General features: G+C 37.8%; 2 protein-coding genes across 23 annotated transcripts in view; one reads left to right on the top strand and one right to left on the bottom strand.

Moving 5' to 3' along the window:
* Positions 1–6,539, top strand: part of PPM1E (protein phosphatase, Mg2+/Mn2+ dependent 1E) — a 214,921-nt gene extending 208,382 nt beyond the window's left edge. The window contains exon 7 of the mRNA XM_056814203.1: positions 1,070–6,539. Within this exon, the coding sequence (XP_056670181.1) occupies positions 1,070–2,133 (1,064 nt within the window). The 3' untranslated portion in view covers positions 2,134–6,539. The remainder of the gene's footprint in view (positions 1–1,069) is intronic.
* Positions 1–18,226, bottom strand: part of TRIM37 (tripartite motif containing 37) — a 213,840-nt gene that overhangs the window by 74,439 nt on the left and 121,175 nt on the right. For 9 of the 22 annotated variants that reach the window (XM_056814193.1, XM_056814187.1, XM_056814192.1 and 6 more), the window contains 2 exons: positions 16,616–16,762; positions 12,207–13,462 (listed from right to left, as the gene is read on the bottom strand). In XM_056814193.1, coding sequence (XP_056670171.1) covers positions 13,380–13,462; positions 16,616–16,762 — 230 coding nt within the window. In that variant the 3' untranslated portion in view covers positions 12,207–13,379. Of the gene's footprint in view, positions 1–6,079; positions 6,341–6,536; positions 6,770–12,206; positions 13,463–16,615; positions 16,766–18,226 lie in introns of those variants that run through there. The other 13 variants (XM_056814182.1, XM_056814186.1, XM_056814190.1 and 10 more) reach the window with 6 other exon arrangements.

Raw genomic sequence — 18,226 nt, 5'->3', positions numbered from 1 at the left:
ACATTCTAGCGGGTGTGACAATATATAAATAAATAGGAAGAGTTAAGTCCCAATTAGTGTGAAATTTGCACCCAATATTTCCATTTGGGCTAGACCCAATGACCATATTATACGTAATTATTACTTCAAATAGGTCTAATTCAAATATATGCAGCCACTTCAAGAGATTCACTAAAGGGAATTCTCTTATTCCCATTAAAAGGCAGTAGCTATGTATACAAGACAGACTAGATGAAAGGGGGTAATAATAAGGCACCAGGAGGCAATAACATTGGATTTGGCTTTTCTGATCTATACATGGACCGTTAACAGTTCACTGAGTTTTAGAACTAGAAGGGACTAAAGTCTAATTCCATCATTTAAGAGGTGGGGAAACTGATCCAGAGAATTTAAGGTATTAGTTGCCTGAGGGACAATAATGTCCTTAGTATGGCATTTAAAAGTCCACAACTTCCTTGAATTTTGTACTTTTCTCTTTACTCAGTAATCTGGCTCTTTCTCGTACTCGACGTGCCACCTCGTCCCCGTATCTTTACACTGGGCCATCTTCCATACCTGGAATGCTCTCTCTTCTAACCTCTATCTCTTAGAATTCCTGGCTTCCTTTAGGACTCGGCTCAAATGCCAGCTTCAGCGTCCCAGCTGCTTATGCCTTCCCCCTTATTTTCAACTGATGCCATTTGTGCTCCGCAAGGTCCAAATCTTTTTTTTTTTTAATTTTTACCTTCCGTCTTGGAATCAATACTGTGTATCAGTTCCAAGGCAGAAGAGTGGTCAGGGCTGGGCAATGGGGGTTAAGGGACTTGCCCAGGGTCACACAGGGCCCCAATTTTAGCAATGGTCTAGAGCTGAAAGTCTGAGCTAAAAAAAAAAGTGTGCCTCCACAAAGGTCTGGAGATTGTGGTATACAGGCGGTGACGAGCATCAGTGTAATCAAGGCGCTTTATAAACCTCTTCAAGCCTACATTATCACATTACTCTAGAGTCATTGTGGGTGACACGAGCAGTTGTTGCTCCTGCCAGGCCAAGCTAAAACCTCGCCCTGTTATATCTGCTTTCATTCCCACAGGAGATGCTGAGCATAAGCCATACATTTGTGGGGACGCAGACTCTGCCTCCACTGTTTTGGATGGGTCTGAAGACTACCTCATTTTAGCTTGTGACGGCTTCTACGACACCGTGAACCCCGATGAGGCAGTGAAGGTGGTGGCCGACCACCTGAAGGAAAATAATGGTGACAGCAGCATGGTGGCCCACAAATTAGTAGCATCAGCTCGTGATGCGGGGTCAAGTGATAATATCACTGTCATTGTGGTATTCCTGAGGGATATGAACAAAGCTATAAATGTTAGTGAGGAATCAGACTGGACAGAGAACTCTTTTCAAGGAGGTCAAGAAGATGGCGGGGATGATAAGGAAAATCATGGAGAGAGCAAACGGCCCTGGCCTCAGCACCAGTGCTCAGCGCCCGCAGATCTAGGGTATGATGGGCGAGTGGATTCATTCACTGATAGAACTAGCTTGAGCACAGGGTCCCAAATCAATGTGCTTGAAGATGCAGGCTACCTAGATCTCACAAAAATAGAAGGAAGCAAACCCGAGAGTGCCAAATTTTGGTCACCAGTTGAAATGTTTGGTCTTACAGTACCAAAGAAAGCAAATCTTGTTAATGATATGATAATGGAGAGAGAATCAGTCCGGCCTTCAGTGCATGGACAGCATGATGCTGGAGAATACCCTGCTTATCTTAATTTGGGTCCAACAGGGCAGCAGATAAACAGAATGGAGAGCTTGTCTCCCGTCTTTTCTGGGTTGGAAAATGAACAGAAAAATGAACCCCTGAGAAAGAGAGGTTCTAGTTTCTCTCATTTACGCCACTATTATGCAAAGAGACGGCATGGATTCAGGCTCAAACCAAAGTTTCATACGTTTCTCTTTGCTCACGAGCCTTCCCATAAATCAGGCACAACCAGTCTGACTTCACTTATTCGAAGTGGGAATAGAAATAGGAGGTTGGTAAGAAGTTCTCTGCCATGGAGACAAAATAGTTGCAAAAAGTACAGTGAGATTCTGATGGGGATGCTTAGAAACGGTAATTGTATACCATACGCAGACATTCCTGGGAGCAGTTAAATATAATATTTCTTCTTTAAAGTAGGTTAGATACCTTCCCTCCCAACCCCCAATAAAACACTACCATCAGTATAGAAACAAGATGGGCATTTCAGAAACATGAAGTATATCATGTGATGACTTCATGAAAGGCTCAATTCTTGTGTGTAAATAATCTCTAGGAAATTTAAAAAAGTGTTTCAAACTTTAAAAGTACTAGTGATTCCACTCCCTAAACTCCACCATGGACCCATGTGTACACCCACACCTCTAACACACACACACCCCTCCTTGTGTCACTAGTGGAAGCTGGCTTAGTTGGTTCACTTGATTATATGCAGTCAGGAAATAGTTTTGATCTGACTTAAATGTCTGTAGAGCAATATATATATATATGTGTGTGTGTGTGTGTGTGTGCATGCATATACACACATATATTTACATATATATGAAGAAAACCTATTTTAGAACTGTCAAGTTTAGCACAGAAAATGTTCCCCAAAGCCTGGGTTCATTTCTGGGTTTTATTTTTTGAATAGTAGCTTCCCAGGGAAAGAACTCTAGGAAAATATCCACTCTGTAGGTAAAAGATTAAAAGCCATATGGACGTTAATGGGGCACATAGGAAGTGGGAGTCTAGTGTTAAAAATCTCCCCTTCTTAGACTTGGATTGAAGTATAATCAGGCATAAAAGCTGAGCATGAAAACTCTTAGTTTAAAAAAATGTTTTCCTGTGGGACTTTTTCAGAATCTTTTTTTGGTGCTTTTTTTTTCGGGGGGGGGGGGTGTTAACTGATTTTAATTTGTGAGGTTAACGAACTCCGTTTTCATTGACCTTCATCTCAGGAGTCAAAAGGAATCAGTTTTAGCAAAATGTTATCAAGGTAAAAATATGTCAGTTAGTACCAAATCAACTGGCAAGTGTACAATATTCAAGAAATCATGTTTGTAACCCCAATTTAATCATTTCTGCTACTTGTTCAGATGTTTCAGTTTATAGATAGCAAAGGCAGTTGTTCCTGTAAGAAGACGACAAAGCATGGTCGTACCCCATATACCCACCCAAGAAACTGAAGCAGTAGGAACTTGTTCTATGTAGCTAACTGGTGATTTCAATCTAAAAATGGACTTCAACTTTAAAAACAGCCTGATATCAAGCACTGATGAAGGACAATGATTAGATGGTCAATAGATAGAAACGGTGTAGGTTCGCTACAAATTCAGTGAGAACTCTGCTCTCGTACAGAGGTGAGGACTGAAGTCTTGAAATATGGTTCAGGTTTGTTTTTTTTTAAGCCCTGGTTATTGGAGGGTTTATATATTTACAAGTTGGCGTCAGAACCTCAGGATGATTAAAGGAAATAGTGAATGAATCGAATACAGAAATTCTGTTCACCCAACAAAAGTATAGGCATTCCTATCTAAAGACCATGGTCTAGTGTTACATATAGTTAACGTATAGTTCCTGGTGATCCAGAGTAATTAATAGTGGTGACCAAGTTGTAGGGATTCTAGTTGTTTCTGTGGGGTGTTGAGAAGATGGTAGTTGCAAATTTTGCCTTCCTAGTTATGTGTCTACATATTCAAATTAGTTTATATTTATATTTTTGAGCACATAATGGAAGGCATGAATTTAAATGTATACCACAGACAATACAGAGAAAGTTAGCTACTATTTAATGGTACCAGTGAAGCTATGAGTGGATTAACATGAGCATGTCATTAAATGTACAGATTTTATTTTCTAAAAATTTGGATTAAATAGAGTTAAGGCTTGTATCCTATTGATTTTGAGATTTATTCCTTCTTTTCTATTAGATTTTGGAAAGAAAAGTTGATAGTATTGGAACACAATAAATATTCAATAGGTCTCTGAGTGTAGCACAGGAATCCTTTAACATCATTCTTCAGGGTACAAGCTCATGTGTTAAAGGCATCAGAAGACCTCAGATCTGTCATGTTTTGTTAACATCCTACTAGGCATACTTAACTGTCTCAAATCAAAATCGTTTAAGGAAACATAAGAAACCAGAGGCAGTAGGATTTCCTTTCTCCTTTCTATGCTCTTCTCAAAGTGGACAATAAGCTTGAAGTAGAGGTAGCGTGAAGGGTCTCTAAATTGAATATTCTAATCCCCATGATTAAGTGTACTACAAAGGAGAGAGAAGTCCCCATCTTTGATCAGAGTAACTAGGTTGAGCTTACTGTGTTGAGGAAGGGGTGGGAGGGGAAGGAACACATGACAGAGCTTCTCCCTAATGTGCAGCAAGACTGACTGGCACTAGAGTGAGTGTTCACCACATTAGGTAAGGGTCTGGTTTTCTAGGTCTAAGTAAACATTTCTCATAGAACTTAACCCTTTAGAAATTAAACCAACAGTACTTCCAGTGTGATCAAGGTATAAAACAATACTGTAAAAAATAGCAAGTGTTCATATTTTCACAACATGCATATTTATAGAGTAGTTAGGAACCATTTGTAAGGTAAGTCCTTTAAAATTCTAGAATACATATTAAAGTCGTGGTTATTGGTCTGATTTATGCTGCTCTTGACTCTACACACTAGACAAAAAGCAGTCCTTTGTGAGATGCAGTCTTTTCTCTTAATGCCACTGGTGATAGGAAGTAGTTCTCTTCAGTTCACACTCCTGTGCCCTTATTTGCTGCTTGCTGACGTAAGCAATAAGAACCCCTCTAATGGTATCTAAACGTTTTTGTATCACGTAGTTTAATGACGGTGTGTTTGGTGACAGTGTAAAAATACTAGACAGATATAAAAGTATCTATATAATCTATTTATTAATTGTTAATGCTGAAGTTTAGTCTGTGAATTCTGTGTTTTGTATTTTTACTCATCATGTAATTTGGTGGTGGTGAAATTTGTACAACCAATCCTTAAAAGAGCTGCAGTATCCCTTTTGCAATTTAACATAGTTTGCATCTGTTTCAGTTTACTGGCCAAACAGGCTTTATCAAGAATACGAGGTAGTTTAAAAAAAAGTTTTTTGTTTTTTAATTAAAAAACTCTGTTTGTTTGGAAAAGACTCCAGGCTCCTAGTCTGTAGTTACTGAAAACTCCTTCCTGATAAGCTTTTCACTGTGAGTTTCAAAGGGATTCAATGCCCAATTTAACAGTTTTGTTTGTTTTGAATTCTAGATGCGCAGTTTGGAGGACTCTCTGAAGTTAGGTAACATTTACAGCTCCAAACCCTGGTGCTGTTACTCCCATTTAGATTTGCACTAAAAAAGGTGGGTGGAAACTCACACGTGTAAATACCTTTTTCTTTACCTAGAAGTGCCATCCATTGTCCTTGAAAGTAATGAAACAAAAAAGTTATTAACTGCCATTGATCAATACTGATTCAATTAGCCAGGGTATCCTGAAATGCAACAGACCTTTTCCAAGGACAATGTCAAAGCTGAGTTTAACTTTGACCACATTTATAGTGGTGTATTGTCAACACTGCATTTTCATAAGCTCCACTCCATCGTTGGAACAATGTGTGTCGGGGAGATAAACATGATGCAGAGAAGTTCAGTGTTAACAGAGGTTTAACTGCTGTGGTTCACATACTTCCTCCTCCAGCGCAGGTTTGCTGGAGCTCCGTGAGGAAGGCCGATCTAAATTACCAGTTGTCTTAACCCAATTTGTTCATTCATTCAGCGCTCACCTAGGCAAGGCCAAGAAAGGGGATACTACAGCTTTGTTTGTACCTGTACTTTAGGGAATGTTTCTTTGGATCCTAACTGCACCAGGAAGAAAATCAGTTTTCTCCCCTTGTGTGTGATACCTATAACCCTTTGGAAGGATAAACACACACCTTTCTGTTCTCTGACTTGTGTAAAGGTTAACAACATTCTTTTTCAGAGCTAGTAGCAAAGCAACACAATCCTAGAGCTGCCCAGCACTGCAACTGATTATCCAGGGAAAAGGTAATTTTAGCTTTCTAAAAAGGGACCAGGCACTATTTCCATGTTTTCCTATAGCTGCATTTAGCTTCCATTTGTAAGACTATTTATCTTACTTACTAATTAGAAGATATGAAACAGGACAGGGAACCCTGGTTGACACAGCTGTCGTCCTTGAAAAAGAAATCCTCATAATAAAACTTTTGACGTTTTGTGTTAGATATCCACAGATGTGTTATTGTCAACTCTTACACTGGGTGCTCTTTGGTGACAGACATGCTGTATTCTCGCGTTCATGACATTTCTCTGCAATGAATTCTCTGTGGAGTGAATCAGTTGAAGCAAATGATTTTCTTAAGAAGTTTAACTTTTCAATTTGCAAACTTGCTCTACGCTCACTTGTGAGTTCAGTTGTAATCATGTATTAAGTCATTCATATTTTATTTATTAAAGCTGTTCATTCAGTAAGGACTATGTTGAAATTTTGCCAGTATCTTAATAAAACACAATTTAAAATAACTTCTCCCTGGTGTTTTTATTCCAAAGAAGGTTCAGTTCTTACTGCTGAGAACAGTAAGATTTCTCTCCCACAGAAAACAGGGCAATTTGGGAGGCCAACTTGGCATTTCAGTTCCATACACATAGTTTTTTTCTTTACTTAGAAGTACCATCCATTTTCTTTGAGAGCCATAATGAGAGAAGATAGCATCAGGGAAAAAAAGCTTTTTCTGCTGTTCTGTGCAAATGAACTGAAAGAGAAAAAACTTTAATGTACCATCAATCAGCTCCTGTCCCACAGCTAAACCAAAAGAGTTCTTTTACCTACTAAATTTGAGACCCCTTTGAGCCAAAGCACACATTTTGCCTTGCCCTGCTACTCATTCTTTTTATCTGGGTGTAAACTTAAAATAGTGCAGTTAGACAACATAATACAAATGATATTGTTTCAGGTGTTTTTGCCAGTAGACACAGGAGGACAGGAGTACGATTTTCTGAGGTCACTGCCGTGTGGTTTTTGTTTCCATTTCCCAAGGGTCGATTTTCATCTACTGGAAACATCACACATGTTTCAAAAGAGTTTCTAAGAATAACTTTCTCAAAAAAAGATGCGGGGGCAGCTGGATAGTTCAGTGGATTGAGAGTCAGGCCTAGAGAGGGGAGGTCCTTGTTCGAATCTGCCCTCAGACACTTCCCAGCTGTGTGACCCTGGGCAAGTCACTTAACCCACATTGCCTAGCCCTTATCACTCTTCTGCCTTGGAATTGATACACAGTATTGATTCCAAGATGGAAGGTAAGGGTTTAAAAAAAAAAAGATGCTACCTAGTTCTTCCAAATTAGCATGAAGATTATGAGGATATGCTAAGCCAGGTGGGGTTCTTTAAAAAAATATATCGTTTACGTTAATGGAGAGAAAATTTAATACCTGTCTGAGGAGACAGTAACTCCCCTGCTTACAAGTCAATTTGTTCTATCTGAGCTGCAGAATGGCCATGTATGGGGCAGACATGAAACTGCAATTAACCACTCACTGATCATAGTTGGAGTGGAAAGATAGCTTTTCCACTGTAAAGACAGAGAAAAAGTTCACTTGTCACTATGGTCAGAAATATCCAGAAGAATCATCAGCAGAATCATCTTTGAAGATGAATGACATAAGATTTGTATTATATAGCTCGTCTAGGACTGGGAAGTGACAAAATGCAGAGGCTCATTTCCACATTAAAAATGCTAGGATTGGGGTGCTTTAAGTTTACACTCTAAGACCAGAAGCTGATGGCTAGCTTAGAATAAGACTTCTATTTTCCTTGGCAACTAGATACTGACAACAATAACCAGCTTCTCTCATTATTATGCATTGGGAGCAAACAGTAGAGTGGGAATAAAAATGGGAAAAGAAATATCTGGCTATATACGCACTAAATTTCTACTTTGTCTTTCAAACTGTTGTCATCTGCTCCAGTTTTTCTTTTCTATTCATCAAATAGAAGCCCAATTCCTCCTTCTTTTCAAAAGGACCAAATGCAAGGAAAGGGATGGGTAAGTCATGGTCAAAAGCTTTATATGAAGGCTGTTTGAGGAGTAGAAAAGAGAGGTGTGCACCATTGGGGCAGGGGACACAGAAGCCATAGTTAGATTCAAGACACGAGCAGAGAAGGCTGCATGTGAAATAGTTAGAAACAGTTACATCAGGGCCTTTCCAGACGTCACATACAGGTACGTAATGCTACCTGTGCCATCATTAGAAAGTGCCCAGTCAATCTCACAAAGTGAGGTCTTCAAAGGGCTAGATATTAAAGCCTTTGTTTAATCAGAGAATGAATCTGAACAATAAATACTTTGAAAAGTGGGACCTTAGGTGTCTAAGTGAATAGAGAACTAGGCCTGGAGATGGGAGGTCCTGGGTTCAAATCTGACCTCAGACACTTCCATGTGACCCCTGGGCAAGTAAGTTAACCTCGATTGCCTAACCTCTATCAGTCTTCTACATTGGAATCAATACTTAGTGTTTGATTCAAAAACAGAAAGTGTTTTTTGTTGTTGTTTTTTTTTAAGGTGGTATTTTGCTTTTAGCTCCTCCTGGAAAATCTCTTTAAAATGACTTATTTAGTTGGTCCAAAAGACCCGTTATTTTTTTATAAGCAATACGTGCACAATATGTAGGTGAACCAAATTACGTGTAATAAACAGTATTTTTTAAAAGGTGTTAAAATAAGCTTTGTCTTTTTACTGAGATCACTCGAGTCAGTATATTGTAACCTTTGAATTTATCAGCTTAAATGAAATTTTGGAAGAACTAGAATTCTGTTTCATTCAAGAGAAACACTACTACTATTTTTTGACTGGTAAAATAATAGCATAAAGTGATAGAAGTCCATGACTAGATACCATTTCAAATATGACAATGATGTTTTGAGCCAGTTGCCTATGGTTCTTTTGGGAACAAAGAAACACTTTCTTTTTCTCAAGTTTGCTATGGTTATGAATATAGAGGATTTAAAAAGTAGCTATGTTTTCTGCTGAGAAAATTTGCTGGTGGCGATGCAGAATGCTGTAATGTTTCTGGAAAGCAGTCTGATAATACATAATAAGAGCTAAAAAGCTGATCATCCACTCTTAACCCCCTAATTCAATTCCTGACAACAAATGAGTATCTCAAAGAAATGGTTTTTAAAAACTGATACGTGCAAGCAAGGATAATTGAGATGGCACCAGAAAAAGTAACTGAAAAGTGGAAATCACCTAAATACTAAGTGAATATAGTGCAACAATGCAATGGAGTGTTATATTGCTTTAAGAAATTTAAAAGGATGACAACTACACAAAACCTGCAAAAAATTTGCATAAAGTAGTGCCAAAGAATAACATAGACAGTAGGTAAAAACATATTTGAATTACAATAATCAGGCCTGAAAAAACAAGCTATCATGCTAGTTACTTATAAGATAGATGCCACTGATGACACTGTATGAGATCATTTTTTTATTAGAGTTTATTGAACACAAAGACATTTCCATAAATATCACTAAATGGCAAATACTTCATTCAAAGGTCATGGCAAAAAAGTTTCTAGAACCCAAACTTTTTAGCTGAATCAGCCACAGACTTTCACTGGTTATCATGCTTTATGACAGAAGAGGAAGAATGAATTCTGGGGGCTTTCCCAATTTCGTGTGCCACCTCCCATAATATGTTTCCTCTCTATTTCATTTTTGTTCATTTGCCAAACAATAAATTTTGTCCAAGGCTCAACTAACAATACAAGAATGATTTCCTGCATAATGTAAGCACAGTTTCTGAACAAGTAGATAAGATCCTTTGGGCTTCAGTCACTTGGAAGTGCTTTCTAATACATGTGCCAACCCCTGCTTCCAAAGTGAGAGAGCAATTCTAGACTAGGATGCCAATTACAATCCTATTACTGCAATATGAAAATAAATCTTTTCACATGGGTTTGACAGAAAGAGAAATTCTCTTCAGTATGGTTTCAAACGACAGTACAACTGGGCTGGTGTCTGAAATGTTCTTTCTTCTTTGTATCTTCAGTGCCTAAATAAATCTTTTTTGTGTGTGTGTGAAATGAATTAATTCTGAAAGTGAAAAAGTAATATCTGCATGAAGCACATGTATATGTTCTCTACAATCTATTTCTTTGGTGTAAAGCTGTATTTTTGTTTCCCTATGGGTATAGTCACTGACTCTAATCTGACAAGCGTTTTGGTAAATACCTACAATGAATGTTCAGGCAGGGCAAAGTCTGTCTCACACACTAAACTCAAATTTTTCACAAAAGATCTCTCAGCACAATCATTTGAATAAGAGCAGCACCAGCAGTTCACATTTGTATAGTATCTAAATGTTTGCAAAGCACTTTTCTCACAGCTGTCTTGGAAAGTAAGTATTGCGAGTATTTCCATCCTCATCTAACAGGCTCTCAAGAGAATCAGTGATCTGTTCATAGTAACAAAGCTAGCAAATCACTGTGGCAGGCGTCTCTTGACCCCATGTCCACTATACTGCACAGCTTCTCAATGATGGCAGCAGTTTGATTTTTACACACAAGTGAGAGAAAGAAGAAACAATTTCTCTAGAAGATCGTAAGAAATGCAAGAGAGCACTTGAGATTCAAATGAGGAATGTACCCATTACACTGTTTTGATCGATCTATAGTCTCACACATCTATGGTAGGAGGGGGATTCAGAATGCTGAACTAAGGCAGGAATATTAATAGCCCAAGAAAATAATATTAAGAGCTGTTATGAAAACCATTGGAAATTTCATGTGATATACAAGGGGCCACTTCCTCTCTTTTCTGCCCTAGTTCCCGGCTCAAATCTCCTTCCCACAGATGCGTACAATAACCACCACCCAAATTTCTCTTACAAGTTAAAGTTTACAAATCATTTCCCTCATACCCTTGTAGGATACAAGTATATATATAATAAACAATCTCCATTGTAGAGATAAAGGAATTAAGAGTGTGGAAATGGCAGTGACCTGCCCAAGGCCACAGAGTTAGTAAGTGCGGAAACAAGATTTAAACTAGGTTTGCATATTCCAAATCCAAAACTGTTGTCTAAATTATCACAAAATGAATAGGAAAATTTCAGACAACACAAGTAAACTGTAGCAACTGTGGGAGAGTGGAAAGCACACTGCAATTGGAATCCAGACTTGAATCCTAGCTCAATCACACTTATGCTAGCTATCTGACCATAAGGCAAGCTAATTAGTCTCTCCAAACTCTATTTATTTCATCTGTAAAATTAGGGAGGATATCATCACTTCTACCTTACAGGGCTCTTGTGAGGAAGAAATGAGAATGGATAGAAACTATTACCTCCTTTTCCCTATACACATGCATATAAAAATGTTCTGTTAACTATAAAGTAGTATATGTATTAATTATGTCTGCAATTATGAGAAATAAATGAATGTGACTTGCATGGATAAGTAATCAGTCCTAGAATAAATACAGATCAAGTCAAAATTTGCCCAACATTTATGTAAGACACAGGCAATTAATTTATTAGGTATATTTTTTCGAAGAGGACTGCATTTTGAGTTTTGTTTAATTCTCCTGTTTCTTTTCTTTTTAAAAATTTCCTCCTATGTTTATTTTCCAAGATTTATTTGTTCACAAAAAAAGTAACTCTGGATTTGAAAGATAATGAATTGTTATATAAGAACTGTCATCTAATATGTAGATGCCATAATGATTTATATATACGTATGTGACGTATATTTATATATATATATATATATATATATATATATATATATATATATATATATATATATATATATAATTATGTGTACTTATGTGTGAAAACGTGGTTAAATTAAGACCATCCAAGTGCCAAAATGTAATGTTTTCTGAACCTAAAAGCATTAATTATTCTATCTATAAAATTTTTACAATAACCCAGTGAAAAGTCCATTTGCTAGTTATATGAGTGCCAAGAAAACAATGAATAACTTGTAGACCTTAGGTCTGTATTGCCTAGACAATGTCTATCTGGTTCCAGGAAAACCTTTCATTGAGTAGTTACATCCTAAAGACTAGAAATTCTCTTTACCCCTCTATGTGCTTGCCCAACATGTACCAAGTGAAACAGCTTTCAAAATCTGGGTGACCAGAGTAGAACATGCCTTCTGACTCCTCCAATAACCATAGGCACTACATTTTCCCAAGATCATTTTATTAACAAAAAGTGCAAACTGTTTTGAAACAAGAACCATGAATGATAACACAACACCAAAATGTCAGACATGAAAAAGCAATTTTCATTAGCTAAAACAGGCAGATTAAAAATCTTCCTTTTAAACATTGATATACAATTATTTATCCTTTTCAGTTGCCTCTGACTCAATTGTCATTGTAGTTTTCACAGTCAGTGTAGCAGCTCAGATACAAACACCATCGCTCAAGGGTACTTTTGGCAATTACTTTCTCCCCAAATTGGTCCAAAAATGAGAAAAAGGAAGAAAACTCTACATTTTGAAACTTTCAAGTGAATCACTAACATTTTTGAACCTTTAAATCTATAGGAAATGAAATTAAGTTAAATTAATGAAAAGAGTGAGAGTTAGAGAGATTCCCTCAATATGTGTTTAACATGTTCCGAGACAAAAGAAACTGAATTGCCTGAATATTCTGACAAGAGAGATCAACACTAGTGCCTTCCCAAATCTGTCTCATTCTCCAAGAGGTTAAAGATGAGCCATGGAAAAAGTTGCATAATGGAATCATTTTGCGCAACTAAATTGGGGCAACTGCATTTTAAGATGAAATCAATTAGCCCCTATCATTCAATTTGCCCCATCTGCGGGTGGTTAAAATTATCTCACTTATTCACATAAAGAGCCTGTAATACAAAAACTATTCTTAAGTAATATTTTCTTGGTCACTAACCAGGCATGAATAAACGGCTGATTATAAGCCATCAGGAGGAAAGCAGTCATCAGAAGGGAACACCAAAGGGACAGTATCAACACTGAGTAGGTTAATGAGTGCATGCACCAAAGAAGTTAGGAAGATAGAAGTAAAGGTCTGCTGACTATTTATCTCCTCTTGGTTGTAGAAAAACTACCTTTTGTGAATGTAGGTTTTTAATTTCTAGAACTACTCTATTGTTGTATTACACATAGAACTCTTCCCATACTGATTCTTCTCTCCAGTGTACACTCAATCCACACCCTTCTGTCACGGTTTCAGGAATAACACTGCAGGTGGAGAGAGTGGCAGCAAACAAAGGTCACATGTGATTGTTCCTGGCTCGGACGAGAAACTTCAGCACCATCTACTGCAAATTTCAAGGTCACGTTAACTCAAAGCCAGTGCCCTTGGTTTGGCAATTACCTTCCACTGTTGTCGCCAGTGCTGAAACTGAGGTCTTCTGGGCCGATTTGATCACCTTCAGGAAAACTGGAGCATGAATCTAAAATAAAAGTGTAAAGTGGAGAAAATTTTTTAAAGAGCAAAATTCTCTTTCCTGAACACTTATGTTGGCTACATATGACATCAAAGTAAACAAAATATACTAGGCTAAAGCAGACACCTGACAACTCTTGGGAATTAGTGACCATAGATAGCTCTGTGGGGCTCCAGGAAAGGAGACAGAAGCATAGGAAGAAAATAGAATGTGGGACTCTATTCTCCTGCTACTTTTTCTTGTCCTATGAGCATTGGTGGAGGTGAGGGGGAGATTCTGATTTACTAAACAAGATGATAGTTAAAAGACATCTTGTCCCTGGCAAACATCATTTTTGAAAATCTATATATTACAAGATAGACCATGTAAAGTGCTTTTGTTATTTCCACCAAGACACCTCTTGGAAAACTGGAGTATGTGGCTAAGATGAAAAATGAAAAGCAATTTTTAAAAAAGGAGATGAAGGCATTAGCAACATTAAAAATAACTGAGGTGTCTTGACAGATAGCATGATAGCACAGATAGAGGGCCATAGGGCCTTCCACATGCTAGAAACTTAACAAATGCTTATTAGAATTAGCTGCAATAAGAAAGACTTGGTCTTAAGTGCTGCTCCTCCTAACACATATTTAAGAAGAGTGATTTAAGTAGTGACCTGGATTGTCAGAGGGAGGGAGTTTCCATTCTAGGAGTTCCCTACCCTGATGAAAAAAATAGGTGGCTTAAATGCATAAAGTAATCAAACTTTTGGTTCTACCCAGAATATAATATCAGCAAAATATAAACAAGCCTGGATAAGAGGAACCTTAATAATGTTAGTGCTAGTGGCTCTTAAAAGTAAACAAAAGTGTATTGATAAAATTCCTTGAATGACTTAGGTTGGTTTCAACAAAATCTACAACTCTGTCTTAACCTGGTAATGGATTAGAGCTTCTGTAACTTCTCAGGAGACTATTTAATAGCTAGCCTATGAGAACAGTCTGACTTAGACCTACACTATTACATTTATATATCTGAAAGTCACAGTTCAAGAGGCTAAAAATAGCTCTGTAAACACAGGAACTACATGAACACAACTACAAAACACTCTCCACACAACTAAAATTAGATTTGAGCAATTGGAAAAATAATAACTGCCCATGGGTAGGATGAGCCAATATAATAAAAATGACCATCCTACCCAAGCTTATTTATCTATTTAGTGCCATACCCATTGAACTTCCAAAAAAAATTTTACTGACTTAGAAAAACCATAACAAAGTTCATTTGGAAGAACAAAGAGTCAAGGATATCCAGGGAAATAATGAAAAAAAATATACAAAGGAAGGGGGCCTTGCAGTCCCAGATCTCAGACTATATTATAAAGCAGCGATCATCAAAACAATTTGGTACTGGCTAAGAGACAGAAAGGAGGATCAGTGGAATAGACTTGGGGTAAGTGACCTCAGCAAAACAGTCCATGACAAACCCCAAAACCCCAGCTTTTTGGACAGAAATCCAGTATTTGACAAAAACTGCTGGAAAAACTGGAAGACAGTGTGGGAGAGATTAGGTTTGGATCAACACCTCACACCCTACACAAGGAGAAACTCAGAATGGGTGAATGACTTGGAACATAAAGAAGGAAACTATAAGTAAATTAGGCAAACACAGAATAGTATACATGCCAGACCTTTGGGAAGGGAAAGACTTTAAAACCAAGCAAGACATAGAAAGTCACAAAATGTAAAATAAATAATTTTGATTACATCAAATTAAAAAGGTTTTGTACAAACAAAACCAATGCAACCAAATTGAGAAGGGAAGCAACAAATTGGGAAACAATTTTCATAACAAAATCCTCTGACAAAGGTCTAATTACTCAAATTTATAAAGAGCTAAATCAATTGTACAAAAAAATCAAGCCATTCTCCAATTGATAAATGGGCAAGGGACATGAACAGGCAGTTTTCAGCCAAAGAAATCAGTACTATTAATAAGCACATGAAAAAGTGCTCTAAATCTCTTATAATCAGAGAGATGCAAATCAAAACAACTCTGAGGTATCACTTCACACCTAGCAGATTGGTTAAAATGATAGCAAAGGAAAGTAATGAATGCTGGAGGGGATGTGGCAAAGTTGGGACATTAATTCATTGCTGGTGGAGTTGTGAACTGATCCAACCATTCTGGAGGGCAATTTGGAACTATGCCCAAAGGGTGATAAAAGAATGTCTGACCTATGATCCAGCCATAGCACTGCTGGGCTTGTACCCCAAAGAGATAATAAGGAAAAAGACTTGTACAAGAATATTCATAGCTGCGCTCTTTGTGGTGGTCAAAAATTGGGAAATGAGTGGATGCCCTTCAATTGGGGAATGGCTGAACAAATTGTGGAATATGTTGGTGATGGAATACTATTGTGCTAAAAGGAATAATAAAGTGGAGGAATTCCATGGTGACAGGAACAACCTCCAGGAAGTGATGCAGAGCGAGAGGAGCAGAACCAGGAAAACATTGTACACAGAGACTGACACACTGTGGTACAAGAGAACATAATGGACTTCTCCATTAGTGTCAATACAATGTCCCTGAACATTCTGCAGGGATCCAGGAGAAAAAACACTATCCACAAGCAAAGGACAAACAGTGGGAGTAAAAACACAGAAGAGAAGCAACTGTTTGACTACAGGGGTGGAAGGAACAGGAATGAGGAGACACTCTAAATGAACACCCTAATACAAATACCAACAACATGGAAATGTGTTTGAAGCAAGGACACATGTGATACCCAGTGGAATTGTGCGTTGGCTAGGGGAGGGGTGGGGGGGGGGGAGGATAAGAAAAGGATCTTTGTTTCCAAGGAATATTGTTTGAAAATAACCAAATAAAATAATGTTTAAATTGGAAAAAAAATAAAAATAGCTCTGGACAAGAAGCTGTGTGTTTGAATCCTGGATTTAAAAAACTTATACTCAGTTCAGTTAGTATCACAGTGGGTAACTAAACAGGATGGCCACCACTACAGTATTTTTAGTAGCTTAACCATCCGTCTTCATTTATAAAAGCTATATGGTAAATACAGCAATACAGTCCCTAGAAAAGCAACAAGAGATGGCTTCCTTCCATTTCATTAGAAATAATGTAGCCTCTCCTGTGAAGTCACATCAAGTACTCTACCTTGACCTGTGGGCTGTACCATGAAGGAGTCATTAAATACATCCAAAGGAGCATTCTCTTCTTGTTCTTCATTCTCAGTGTCACATTCAACATCACTATCACTGCTCATCCCTGGCAGGAGCCGAAGAACATGTTTCTGACAGAGAACTGCTGAAAGTAGGAAAAGTAAATAAAAAAACTAGCAGGAAAATTTCATATGCATTTTCTAATGATGATGATAATGATACTAATCATAAGGAGATAGCATTTTATGTAGTACTTTCAGGTTTGCAAAGCACTTTGAAAATACCAATTTGATTCATCCTTATAACCTTCAGAGAAAGGTGTCATTATTCCCATTTTGCAGATGAGGAAACTGAGGCATACAGAGGTTAGCTGACTTGGTGAACATACACAACTGTTGCTTGAGGCAGAATCTGAACTCAGATCTTTCTTACACCAAGCCCAGCGTTCTGTCTACTGTGCCTTTTTTATCTTAATTTTTTATCTTAATTTTCAAACAAAAACACATAAACTGTACTATGAAGTGATTCTGATACAATAGACTTTGCTCTACCTCTATTCTGAGTTAGTTATCTACTCTAAGTATATTTAGTTAATTAATTAGTTATGACTATGTTATGGTTCATACTCCAAACATCTACCTCTAGGTAAGGGTGATCAACACTGTAAAAGGTTGCAAAGAGTTCAAAAAGGATAAGGATTAAAAAAGGCCACCTGATATGACAACTAAGATATCATTGGTGATTGTGGAGAGGGTGGTTTGAGGTGAATGAGATAAGGTCAAGAGGCTAACTTCAGAAGGACTGAAAGTGAGAAGGTAGAAAGTGGAAGAGGGTAAATACCTTTCTTGAGAACACCGGAGGAGAGACCATAGAATGGTAGCTCCTTGGAATGGCAAAATCAAGTGAGGGTTATTTAAAAATGGGGGAAGACACTGGCCTCAGACACATCCTAGCAGTATGACCCTGAGCAAGTCACTTAACTCCAACTGCCTAGCCCTTGATGCTCTTCGGTTTTGGAGGTGATACTGAGTATGGAAGGACAGAGAGCAAAGGTTCTTAACCTTTTCTGCATCATATACCTCTTTGACAGTCTGCTAAAGCCTATTGATTGGCTCTCAGAATGTTATTAAATGCATAAATAAAATATACAAGATTACCAAGAAATATTTCAAGTTATAATGAAATACTATAACCAAAATATTAAAATAAGAAGTTTAGGAATCCATGTTTAGAAAACCTGTCATAGAAGCAAAGCAGATACTAAGGTGAGGAGGCACTCAGGATGCAATGACAAGGCATATGGTAAGGCCTGATGGTCCTCCATCTTAAGAGGAAGGAAAAGAACTGGTGACTCTCATCTCATCCAAACTATGTGAATACTAAAGGGGCCCAGATGGATTCTGGGAATTCAGGGGAGGTGTGGGAAGGGAGAAGGAAAAGAGGAGGGTGCCACAAGGAAGTCTTCCCACTACCCAGCTGTCTTGAAAAGGTTCTGAGATAGCCTGGCCAGGGGATGGGGAAAAGGAGAAGGTAAATGGACAAAGAACCCTTCTCTTGGAGTGTGGAGGCAGGTCTTCCAGAAGGTCAAGAAAAGCCAATTAAAAGA

This window comes from Monodelphis domestica, chromosome 2 (assembly GCF_027887165.1).
Source record: "Monodelphis domestica isolate mMonDom1 chromosome 2, mMonDom1.pri, whole genome shotgun sequence".
Lineage (NCBI taxonomy): Eukaryota > Metazoa > Chordata > Mammalia > Didelphimorphia > Didelphidae > Monodelphis > Monodelphis domestica.
The sequence above is the reverse complement of the archived record's forward strand: the minus strand, read 5'-3'. Positions and strand labels throughout refer to the sequence as shown.